The 12751-nt window shown below is 43.5% G+C and overlaps 1 protein-coding gene across 2 annotated transcripts in view; it reads left to right on the top strand.

Annotated features, from left to right (window-relative positions):
* The first annotated feature begins 10100 nt into the window (after positions 1-10100).
* TSPAN2 (tetraspanin 2) overlaps positions 10101-12751 on the top strand; it is a 42767-nt gene continuing 40116 nt past the window's right edge. Inside the window, exon 1 of one of the 2 annotated variants that reach the window (XM_050748319.1) lies at positions 10101-10228. In XM_050748319.1, coding sequence (XP_050604276.1) covers positions 10160-10228 — 69 coding nt within the window. In that variant the 5' untranslated portion in view covers positions 10101-10159. The remainder of the gene's footprint in view (positions 10229-12751) is intronic. The other variant, XM_050748325.1, reaches the window with a different exon arrangement.

Genomic DNA, 12751 nt, shown 5'->3' with positions numbered 1-12751 from the left:
CCTTCCTTCTCTGGGCATCCAATAAACGGTTGGTTTAGAAACTCTGAGCCCACAGACTATTTTCCAACAACAGCTGCATAGCAACAAGGTTCGTATGCTGTAAACCCAGCAGTCAAAACCTGTTCATGTTTGCTTATCAACACCAAAGTTATGATAGCAGGCACACCAGGCTTCCTTTTCTAGCAGTAGGGCAGATTTGATATCCTGAACTACCTTCTCGACTGAAACTAAGACACTGGATAAAATATGTAAGAATGTAAAAATAAAACCACATTGCTGGGCTAGCACAAAAGGAAGAGAATCTACAAAGGCCAAAATGAAATGAAAGCCAGAACTCGAAGTAAGCAGGCACCAAAGCCACCTTTTGCCCTGGGTTTCTGTTTCGACAGCTGCAACGGCTTGGGGTTTGTGAAGTAAAGCCTCAAATGCCACTAACATAGACAGTGTATTAGGAGACCGCACCCAAACCTGGTACCTCCTCCCAAAGGATACACCCTCAAGGGAAGAGTAGATAAGAAATAAACCCATTGTGCGAAAGAGGACGAAGAAATGTATATGTTTTGATCTTGGTGTTGGAGTGGGGAAAATCTCCCCTGAGACCTTGTAACCACAAGCCAGCCTTCAAATGGATTTGTTGTCTGAATTAACACTGTGGTGCTGCCTTGAGATGATTTGCAGAAGGCAAAGAAAATCCTCTCTGCAGGAATAAAATCTCAACAAAGGACTTAAAGAATTCCCACAAATTTCCAAGGAAAGTAAACGGTTTACAGCTTTAAAAAAAATCACATAATACACGAGGAACAAGACACTAAAATCAATTCATAGAAAAGTCTACAGGCAGCAAAGTCAGATCACAGAGAGTTCAGATACCAGGGTTATGAGATATATAATACAAAATGGTTCTACAACTCCACCCTTGTTTATTTTCCTTGTTTCCAAATGCAAGCCCCCATCAGTGTCTGGTTCTCAGTCCTTTTCTATTTCTTCAGAAACACTCCCCTTGCTTTTCTTCTCCTTCAACCTCTCTCTCCCCAGGCACCTTCTCCCAGGACTATGAACACATTTAAATCTTTCCCCATTAAGAAAGGAAGGAAGAAAAGAAAAAAGAAAAGGAAGCTTGCTTCCACCCATCTTGCTGCACCACTCACAACTAAGTCTCTTGAAAGAGCAATTAATTGTTCAAAATGGTATTGCCTAGGTTGTCATCTAGGGTTTCTATAGCTTGGGGTTTTACATTTAAGTCTTTAATCCACCTTGAGTTGATTTTTTTATATGTTGTAAGGAAGGGGTCCAGTTTCAATCTTCTGCATATGGCTAGCCAGTTATCCTAGCACCATTTATTGAATAGGGGAGTCTTTTCCCTATTGCTTGTTTGTGTCAGGTTTGTCAAAGATCAGATAGTTGCAGGTGTACAGCTTTATTTCTGGGTTCTCTATTCTGTTCCATTTGTCTATGTGTCTACTTTTGTACCAATACTGTGCTGTTTTGGTTACTGTAGCCCTGTAGTATAGTTGGAAGTTGGGTAATGTGATGCATCCAGCTTTGTTATTTTTGCTTAGGATTGTCTTGACTATTTGGGCTCTTTTTTGGTTCCATATGAACTTTAAAATAATTCTTATAGTTCTGTGGAGAATGTCAATGGTAGTTTAATAGGAATAGTATTGAATATATAAATTATTTTGGGCAGTATAGCCATTTTAACAATGTTGACTTTTCCCATTCATGAGCATGGAATGTTTTCTATTCGTTTGTGTCATCTCTGATTTCTTTGAGCAGTGTTTTGTAGTTCTCCTTACAGAGATATTTCACCTTCTTTGTTAGCTGTATTCCTAGGTATTTTATTTGTTTTGTGTGTGGCAATTGTGAACAGGATTGCATTTCTGATTTGGCTCTCAGCTTGACTGTTGTCAGTTTATAGAAAAGTTAGTGATTTTTGCCCAGGCGTGGTGGCTCATGCCTGTAGTCTCAGCACTTTGGGAAGCCAAGGCAGGCAGATCATGAGGTCAGGAGTTTGAGACCATCCTGACCAACTTGGTGAAACCCCATCTCTACAAAAAAAAAAAAAAAAAAAAAAAAAATTTAGCTGTGCATGGTGGCGCACGCCTGTAGTCCCAGCTGCTCAGGAGCCTGAGGGAGAATTGCTTGAACCTGGGAGGTGGAGGTTGCAGGGAGGCGCGGTAGTGCCATTGCACTGCAGCCTGGGTGACACAGCAAGACTCCATCTAAAAATAATGATAATAAAGAAAAGAAAAGTTAGTGATTTCTGTACATTGATTTTGTATCCTGAGACTTAGCTGAAGTTGTTTATCAGCTTAAGGAGCTTTTGGGCTGAGACAATGGGATTTTGTATATATAGGATAATGTTGTCTGCAAGCAGAAAAAGTTTGACTTCCTCTCTTCCTATCTAGATGCCCTTTATTTTTTTCCTCTTGCCTGATTGCTCTGGCCAGGACTTCCAATACTGTGTTGAATAGAAGTGGTGAGAGAGGGCACCCTGGTCTTGTGCCGGTTTTTAAGAGGAATGCTTCCAACTTTTCCCCATCCAGTATGATGTTGGCTCTGGGTTTATCATAGATGGCTCTTTTTATTTGGAGGTATGTTCCTTCAATACCCAGTTTCAATACCTACAGAGTGGGAGAAAATGTTTGCAAACTATGCATCTGACAAAGGTCTCATCTCCAGCATCTATACAGAACTTAAACAAATTTAAAAGAAAAAAACAACCCCATTAAAAAGTGAGTAAAGGACATGAACAGACAGTTTTCAAAAGAAGACATACATGCAGCCAACAAGGATATGAAAAAATACTCACCATCACTGATCACGAGAGAAGTGCAAATCAAAACCACAATGACATACCATCTCACACCAGTCAGAATGGTTATTATTAAGAAGTCAAAAAATAACACATGCTACCAAGGTTGCAGAGAAAAAGGAACATTTATATACTGTCGGTGGGAGTGTAAATTAGTTCAACCATTGTGGAAGGCAATGTGGTGATTCTTCAAAGAACTAAAAACAGAAATATCATTTGACCCAGCAATCTCATTACTGGGTATATCCCAAGGGAATATAAATCATTCTATTATAAAGACACATGCAAGCATATGTTCATTGTAGCACTCTTCACAATAGCAAAAACATGAAATCAACCTAAATGTCCATCAATGGTGAACTGGATAAAGAAAACGTGGTACATACACACCATGGAATACTATGCAGCCATAAAAAAGAACAAGATTATGTCCTTAGCAGGGACACAGATGGAGCTGGAGGGCATTATCCTTAGCAAACTAATGTAGGAACAGGAAACCAAATACCGTATGTTTTCAATTATAAGCTAAATGATGAGAACACATGGACACATAGGGGAGAACAACACACTCTGGGGCCTATAGGAAGGTGGAAGGTGGGAGGAGGGAGAGGATCAGGAAAAATAACTAATGGATACTGGGCTTAATACCTGGGTGACAAACAATCTGTACAAATAAAGCCATGGCACAAGTTTACCTATATCACAAACCTGCACATGTACCCATGAACTTAAAATAAAAGTTAAACAAAAAGCACATTTCTCACTTAAGAAAAAAAAAGAGAGAGAGAGGAATTATTATGACTTCCTCACCACTTGTTCCCTCCTAAGTTGTGTTCCAGCTTACCCAGTCCACCCCCACTTTTCTGCAGTGGCAATAGCTGAGGTTGTCAGTGTCCTAAGGTACCAAATCAGTACATGCAATGAACTCTTCTCTCACCTCACACTGCTGAGGTATTTTGCACTGTGGACACTGCCTCCATCGAGAAACTCCTCACTCAGCTTCTGTGACACCACTTCTTTCTGATTTTACTCCTATGTCTCTGGTCATTTCTTACCAGTCTCCTTTAAGTGTCACATCTCTTTTGCCCACATCTTAAAATGTTGTTGCTCTAAAGTTTCTGTTCTCGACCCTTTTCACACTCTTCCCGGGCATATCATCCATTCTTATGGCTTAAGATAGCCGTATATCTCTGAGGCATGCATGTCCTGGGATACAAGAACTCTTTGCAGAGGTGCTCCAACACAAACAGTTTTAAGAAAATCAGTTTGCCGCTTGTTAATTTCCAGGTGTATTCCTTCCTAGAATCAATCTGCCTGGGAATATGCCTACAACCGAGATATCTTCTACAAGCTACTGCTCACCCATTCTGAATCGGGTATATGTCCCCAGGTTGTAGAAATCTCTTGGTCACCAATTTGCAAAGTTGCTGTAGGTGCTGAGAAAGTAAATAACTATAATATGGGTAATAAATGCCTTTGTAAGTTAGAAGGGTTCCAACTCTATGCTTTCAATAAAATTGAAGAAAGGGCCAGATGAGGTGGCTCACACCTGTAATCCCAGCACTTTGGGAGGCCGAGGCAGGGGGATCACTTGAAACCAGCCTAGGCAACATGATGAGACCCCATCTCTACCAAAAAAAAAAGAAAAATACAAAAAGTAGCCAGATGTGGTGGTACATGGCTGTGGTCCCAGCTACTTGGGAGGCTGAGGTGGGAGGATCACTTAAGCCTGGGAGGCAGAGAGTTTGCAGTGAGTTTTGTTATGCCACTGCACTCCAGCCTGGGTAGCAGAGCGAGACTCTTTCTCAAAAAAAAAAAAAGAAAAAATTATAATAAAAAAATAAAATTGAAGAAAGGCCAAATAGAATTGTCAGCTGATTTAATCATTTAAAATAGTTTAATAGCAAGAGTGGCAGCAACGGTGGGAGGTGCCATGTTCTTTTAAACAACCAGATCTCACACGTGAATTCAGAGCAAGAACTCACTCATTATAGGGAGAATGCCATCCAGCCATTCATGAGGGATCCACTCCCATGATCCAATACCTCCCACTAGGTCCCTCCTCCAACACTGGGAATTACCATATAAGCATGTATCAGTGTGTGAATTGGGGCACATAATTCAGAAGAGTTTTAAAGAATTGATTGGCATTGCTATAAAAACGTCTTCCATCTTTATCTACTTATTTGTCTAAACAGAGTTTTTCAATATTCATATCAAAACAATGAAAAACATTAAGGGAATTTATGGTGAGCCTTGTGATTCTAGCAATAATATTCATTCAGAGATATATGAACTAGTAGAAAAAAAATACCAATCCCACCAATATCATTAAGAGATGCATTTCCAGCAATATTTTACCTTTAAGTTTAGTGACTATTTATTTAAAACTATTTATTTATTTAGTGATTATTTATTTAAAGTATTTTAAATTTAGTATACAATTTTAACCACTTGTATACCAAAAATAATTTTAACAGTAACTTAATCTAGAACAAGTTTGACCAACCCTGGGCTGCATGTGACCCAGGATGGTTTCAAATACTGCCCAACACAAATGCATAAACTTTCTTAAAATATTATGAGTATTTTGTGATTTTTTAAAATCTCATCAGCTATCATTAGTGTTAGTGTATTTTATGTGTGTCCCAACACAATGATCCTTCTTCTAATGTGGCCCAGGGAAGCCAAAAGATTGGACACCCCTGATCTAGAAGAAATTTGTTAACACTTACAGCCTTATGGTCTCAAGGGAAAAGTTTAATTTCTTTTAATAAACATAGGAAATTTTGTTCAGACAGATATAAAAGGACATTCAAGAAAAATCTTTCAAGCATAAACATGCATTAATTTAGGATGACATTTTGTAAAATGGAAATACAAGTTCAAGAAGCAAAAGGAAAGATTAAAATTTTCACCCTGTTAAAGAGGAACTTGCTTTTTTTTTTTTTTTTTTTTTTTTTTCCAGACATGGTCTCATTCTGCCACCTAGGCTGGAGTGCAATGGTGCAATGTCAGCTCACAGCAGCCTAGACCTTCCATGCTCAGGGGATCCTCCTACTTTAGCCTCTGGAGTAGCTGGGACTACAGTGAGCACCAACACACCCGGCTAATTTTGTCCATTTGTTTTGTAGAGATAGAGTCTCACTATGTTTCTCAGGCTGGTCTCAAACTCCTGGACTCAAGTGATCCTCCTGCCTTGGGCCTCCCAAAGTGCTGAGATTACAGGTGTGAGCCACCATTCCCGGCCTTGTTCATGTATTTTTTAAATGGATGATAACAGGTAGCAGATCATACTGGCATTCAGTTTCTATTGGATGTATTAAAATGAGTAATGTGGTCATTTTATTTTAAAAGTCAATATTTAAGACACACCAGAAGTGACATCTCTGAAAATATTCAAACTTATAATAAATAATTTTACATGTAACTTAAAAATGTGTGAGGGTAATACTATACAACGCCATTTATATGAAGGTTTAAAACAGGCAAATGTAATCTATAGTGAAAGAAAATCAGAACAGTGTTTGCCTGTAGGAGGGATGTGGGCAAAGATTGACTGGGAAGGGTTATATGAAAACTTGAAAGCTTCCTGGGGTGACAGTAATATTCTATATCTTAATAGGATTTGGGGTTAGAAAGGCAAAAGCATTTGTCAAGAATTATTAAATAATATACTTAAAATGTACATTTCATTGAGGCAAATTTTAGAAAAATAGTAAATAGATATTTGAACTCTAGGTAATGTTATGCATGCTCAAGAGTTTAGGGGTGAAACATATTGCCTAAAATTTATTTGGAAGTGAATCAAAAAACAAGGTAGATTGAGAAATGGACAAGTGTATAGATAAGTAATGCAACCGAAGCAAAATGTTGATTGTAGAATCTAGATGGTGAGTACATGGTGCTCCTTGCCCAACTATTTCAATTATTTTGTATGTAATAAAATATTGGGAAAAAATGCAAGAGAAAATATTTTTGTAACTATTTTAGGGCATGTGTGGGCAAAAGTTTAAAGACCACTGACTTCTATTTATCACCATTTGCTGAAGAATCTTTACCCTAAACTTACCATCCAAACCTTTCTCCAGAATCCAATCATATTTCCATGTCATCTGGATTTCCCACCGTATCTAAAACTCAGCAGATCCAAAAATGAATGTATTGTCTTCCCTCTACCAGTTAGGAATATCTTTAGCTACATGCAACAGAACACAAAGTCAACCAAAAATAGAGTTATTTTTCCTATATACTGAGAAATCTGGAGTTAGGTGGCTGCTGGTATTGGTTCAGTGGTTCCACGATGTCCTAACTGGAAGGTCTGCAATTGTCTTGCCCTTTCTTCAGAGTCACAAAACATTCTAGCACTTCAAGCATCATGTCTGAGTTCAAGACAGGAAAGAAAGAAAAGGGAGCAATGCCAGCGACAGTTGAAAGGCTCACTTTCTTATTATGTCATTTAATGTAGTCCTGTACTTTCTTATAGTAATATACCCTTGAAAATGTATGGGATGCCTTTCAGGCACAACACATACATATATGTTGATAATGGCAATTCCTAATGTTGGAGGTGGAACCTGGTGGGAGGTATTGGATCGGAGTGGATTTCTCATGAATGGCTGGATGCCATCCTCCCTATAATGAGTGAGTTCTCGCTCTGAGTTCACATGTGAGATCTGGTTGTTTAAGAGTGTGGCACTCCCCACTTCTTTTGCTCCCACTCTCGCTATATACACACTGGTTCCCTGTGACCTTCCACCACAGCTGAAAGCTTTCCGAGGCCTCACCAGAAGCAGACACCAGCACTATGCTTCCTGTATAGCCTGTATAACTGTGAACCAATTAAATCTCTTTTCTTTAGAGATTACCCAGTCTCAGAGACTTCTTTATAGCAACACGAGAATGGACTAACACACATGCATCCACACACATACACATACATGTACATAAAAACCTAAACCTCAATTGGCTTCAGAAATGGCTAACTCAGTTATGGTTAATGTCACCTATGACTGGTTTTTTCAGCTTCCTGCTTTGCTGTTTTCAATGTTGGATCTGTCCTCAGGCTGGTATGAAGATGGATATAGCAACTCTATGTATATTATCCAGATCCAACAGCCTCAAGAGGAAGAAGACCATCTGGCCCCTCAGTAGACACCACTCCCATCCCATTAGTCAGAGTGCTTGTCAATTTGTTTCCTGAACTAACTACAAGGCAAATGGGATTACCTTAGCTTACTCTTGTCAAGGGTCAGCTTCCCCTAAGACATATAACTTTGTGAAACGGTGACTGGGCAAGTCTATACTAAAGATCTGAAACTGTTATGTTGACAGGCAGCCACCATCTGTCTCTAATACATATGTGCTAAAATTGCAGCATAAAAAAACAAACAATAGATGTATATGTTACAATAGGGGTTCTCTTCCCTCTATGTAATCTCTAGAAATATTTTGTCTTAGAGATGCAAAATTCAACGATATATTTAAAGTATAATATCATTATTCATTTCATTGATTTATTGAACGCCTTCTATGTACCAGACACTACTCTTTAACTTCTTTTCCTTTATACTAAAACAGAGGTGACAGATATAGAACTATAAGTGTTTGATTGAAGCTAATGATTCACTTCTCTCTGCATACCTAATGACTTCCATCTTTGTCTTTATTTCATTGTTGGAGACATGTTTATTACTAGAATCAGCACTTTCATTTTTCTGTCTTCTACTCATTTTTATAAATGAGTCGATATTCAAACAAATGTCCAAAGACACAGAGGTAGGCAAAGATGGCAACATGGTAGAAACTGAATGGTTAACTGATAAGAGTGTGATACAATAATACTAACCCTTATGCAGTACTTACTCTGTGCCAGGCACTGTTCTAGGCACTTCACAAATACTAACTCATTAATCTTCACAACTCTATGAGGGGAGTACTATTATCTCCATGTTGCACGTGGGGATACTCGGGGCCAAGGACAGTTTTGCACATTGGTCAGCTGACTGAAAGCTGTGATTTGGCCCTCCTGCCTTCCTGACTCACTCTGCCCCATCAGGCTTCACTCAGGCTAACTGCGGTTCTCAGAACTCCCTTGGAGGCCTTGTTCTCTCCAGCCCTGTGCTTTTGCACATGCCGTCTTCCTGGACTGATCTTTTCCGCCTGGGCTCCCTCTTCTAGACCAGATCAGGCCCCTCTCCTTAGCAATGCCTTTTCTGGTTAAGGCAGTCAAGCCAGGCACAGCTGTCCAGCACCCAGCCCACCTCTTCTCACCTTATTTGCTTACAGATCTGTCTGTACCACCAGAGATGTGGTTCCGGGCCTGGCTGTCTCCTCACTGTTGAGTCCCTGGGGCTTGCTACTATGTCTGGCCTATAATAGGCACTCAAAGTTTTGCTGAATTTATGCATAAGCTCTCCGAATTTTACACTTTCTTGTCTCCCCCATACTGTCTGACACCACATATTGTAGACACTTAGTCAATGGAAGTGGGAGTCTGATTTTCCTGCCAACAGCCTAACTTAATAAAAACAAAGCAAAACAAAAACCGCCCCCTTTCTCCCATCTCCACATCGTAATTAAGATCCCGAAAATCTGGGATCCTTCCAAGTCTTCCGATCAGCGGAACCTGGCAGGATGTGAGAAGTCAGACTCCCTTCACTGGCCGACCGGGTTGGGGGCAACTCTCAGGACGCAGGGCGCCGCCTCCCGCGCCCTCTCCCAGTTCTTGCCTATTAAGGTAAGAGTCCCCCGAGGAGGGGGAGGGGCCGGAGGGAGGGTCCCCTAGAAGCGGCCTGTACGCTTGCTCCTCACCGCGGAGCCGCAGCCCTGGACACTCAGCCGGGTGCCCCGCCACGGGTCCTGTCAGCTTCGGGGCAACCTCGGACCCCACTTAGTTCTTCTACCCGAGGTCTCACCTTCCTAGATTTCCATAGCCACGAGACCAAGTGCTTATCCCTCAAGCATCGCCCGGGCCTCAAACCAGTCTCCGCACTGGGCGCTGATTAAATGGGTCCCCAGTCCCCGGTGGGCGCTCACGCCCTGCAGGTGCTCAGATAGCCACCAGCAGCGGTGCGCCCACGGGCGGGAAGGAAGGTGGTCCCTGGGTCCGGGGGAAGAGCGGACATGCTCCCTCGGGCCGCTCGATCTCCATCCCCCGGCGCCCCCACTTGTCGCCAGCCTGGCCGCTTGGGGTCCTCGCGCCCCTCCCCGCCGCGCCCCGCCCCGCCCCCCGGAGGCCCCGCCCCTGTCCTCCCCGCTCCTCCCCCTCCCCGCCGGCGCCTGCCGCTCCCGGCGCTCGCAGCGCGGGCCTGGGGACTGGGGATCCCGCCGCCGGGCCGCAGCATGGGGCGCTTCCGCGGGGGCCTGCGATGCATCAAGTACCTGCTGCTCGGCTTCAACTTGCTCTTCTGGGTGAGACCAGGAGCCGGGAGGGCTGGGCAGGGCAGGGGGCCGGGTGGCGGGCGCGGGGCCGGGGTCCCCGGGGAGCTGACTGCGGCGTCCGAGTCGCGCTCGTGGGGAGGGCAGGGTGCTCAAACGCGGAGGCGAGGAGAAGGCAAACAAAGAGGGAGGGGAGGGCTGGAGGGGAGAGAACGGGAACACAGAAGGTTGATCAATGAGAAATGGTGAGAAGGGGAGATACACCGTGTGGCCCTTTCCTGGAAGGAACACCACCTGCCTAGGTTTTTATCTCCCAGCTGGTGACCCCAGGTGCGGGAACCCAGTCTCTCCTCACCCCCGGAGGACTTGGGGCCCTGGCGGTCCCTGTTCCCCTCCAGCCTCCCGTGCACACACCCCCTTTTCACTCTGCCTACCAGCTGGAACCAGGGCCTGGCCAGGGTGTTGGGAGAGAAACGCCTGCCCTGGGGCTGCCTGGGGTGGTGCTCCATTCGAGTGTGTGGACAGAGTACCTGGCTCTGAAGGTTTTGTTTAAGAAATTGGAGATAGGAATGAACATTGTGGTGGTGGGGGGATCATCGTTTTTCTGGGCATCAGGGTAAGGGTACCGCTGGGTGAGAGGAGGTGGTGGGTGCTCTTCTGAGAAGGGGATGGGGAATGGAAGGGCTTCCAAAGGGCAGCAGCATCTCTCCACAACCCCCAGCCGCAGCCTCTGCTAAATACTAATCCTCCCAGAGATGATCTCATTCAACTTTGCAGGGTTTCATTGAACTGACAGCATTCCCAGGATTCATGGTTCACAGAGTGATAGGATCTTGACCCTTGTCTCCTATATTATCGAGACAGGGATACAGCTAGACCAAACCTACATCCCTGGATACCCTGTCCCAGGCCCTGGAGGACTGTGAGACAAGGTCTGGAAATTGTCTTTTCTGCACATTTCCTCTTGGGCTTTCTTAAGAGAATGTCAGTCAGTGTAACTGCTTAGCTAGACCCTGAGGGAAAACGTAGCTCTTGCTTTGGATAAAGAGGTTTGAGAGCAGCCAGGGCCTGGGTGCTTTGAAACTACCAGGCTGGAGGAGGTGGCTGTCCTATCTGCTCTGGGGGAAGTTGTAGTCCCATGATTGCAAGTAATTAATTATTGAATGATGGGTTCCGCTTTTGTCTGTCAACCCATTAGCTCAGATGCCTGGATGACTCCAGCAACTCTAAGCTCTTCAGTATCCTTCAGCAGTGGAAGGTGTGAAGGAGGTTCCTCCCAGACATCCCCTGAACTTTAAAAAGACACATGGCCTTTGTACACGTGGGGATTTACATTAAGCATACTATGGGGAGAGGGGTTTCTGAAGACCCTTTGTGTTGTATTTTTTAGGAATCTGGCTTAATTTCAGAAGCTGTTAATTATAGATGTCATGCCACAGTGACACCCTTCGTTCTCACTGCTTATGAATTCAAAAGAAGTTTTAAGCCTGAGGAGGAATTCTTCAACTGGGTTCAGTGCTTATTTAGTGCCTGATATTGTATCAGCCTTTCCAGTAATAGTTGGAAGCATTCATTGAATGTTTTCAATGCATCAGGGATAGTGCTAAGCATATTACATTCATTATTACACATAATCCTCACAAGAGTCCTGATATACATATACTATTATTATCCCCATTTTTTACAGATGGGGAAACAGAGGCTCAAATTGGTTAAGTTACTTGAGATGGAGTCTCGCTCTGTGGCCCAGACTGGAGTGCAGTGGCCCGATCTCCGCTCACTGCAAGCTCTGCCTCCTGGGTTCACGCCATTCACCTGCCTCAGCCTCACAAGTAGCTGGGACTACAAGTGCCCTCCACCACGCCGGGCTAATTTTTTTGTCTTTTTAGTACAGACAGGATTTTACCGTGTTAGCCAGGATGGTCTTGGTCTTCTGACCTCGTGATCTGGCCACCTCAGCCTCCCAAAGTGCTGAGATTACAGGTATGAGCCACCGCACCCAGCCGCCTACCTTCTCTTAAGCATTGTGGTACATTCAATTAACCAGTGGTTCTCAAATGTGGTTCCTGGGCCAGCAGCGTCAGCATATCCTGGGAATTTGTCAGAAATACACATTCTCGGGCCAGGCACGGTGGCTCATGCCTGTAATCTCAGCACTTTGGGAGGCCAAGGCAGGCGGATCACCTGAGCGGAGCCCGAGACCAGCCTGGCCAACATGATGAAACCTCATCCCTACTAAAATACAAAAATTAGCCAGGCATGGTGGTGGGTGCGTGTAATCCCAGCTACTTGGGAGACTGAAGCAGAAGAATCTCTTGAACCTGGGAGGCAGAGGTTACAGTGAGCCAAGATGGTGCCACATTGCACTATAGCCTGGGCAACAAGAGCGAAACTCCATCTCAAAAACAAACAAACAAATGAACAAAACATTCTCAGCTCATCCCAGACTTGCTGAATCAGAAACTCTGGGGGAAGGACCCAGCAATCTAATTTAACAAGCCATTCACATAATTCTGATCCATGCTCAAATTTGAGACCCACTCTATTAAACAATGA

Source organism: Macaca thibetana, chromosome 1, assembly GCF_024542745.1.
Source record: "Macaca thibetana thibetana isolate TM-01 chromosome 1, ASM2454274v1, whole genome shotgun sequence".
Taxonomy (NCBI): domain Eukaryota; kingdom Metazoa; phylum Chordata; class Mammalia; order Primates; family Cercopithecidae; genus Macaca; species Macaca thibetana.
The sequence above is the reverse complement of the archived record's forward strand: the minus strand, read 5'-3'. Positions and strand labels throughout refer to the sequence as shown.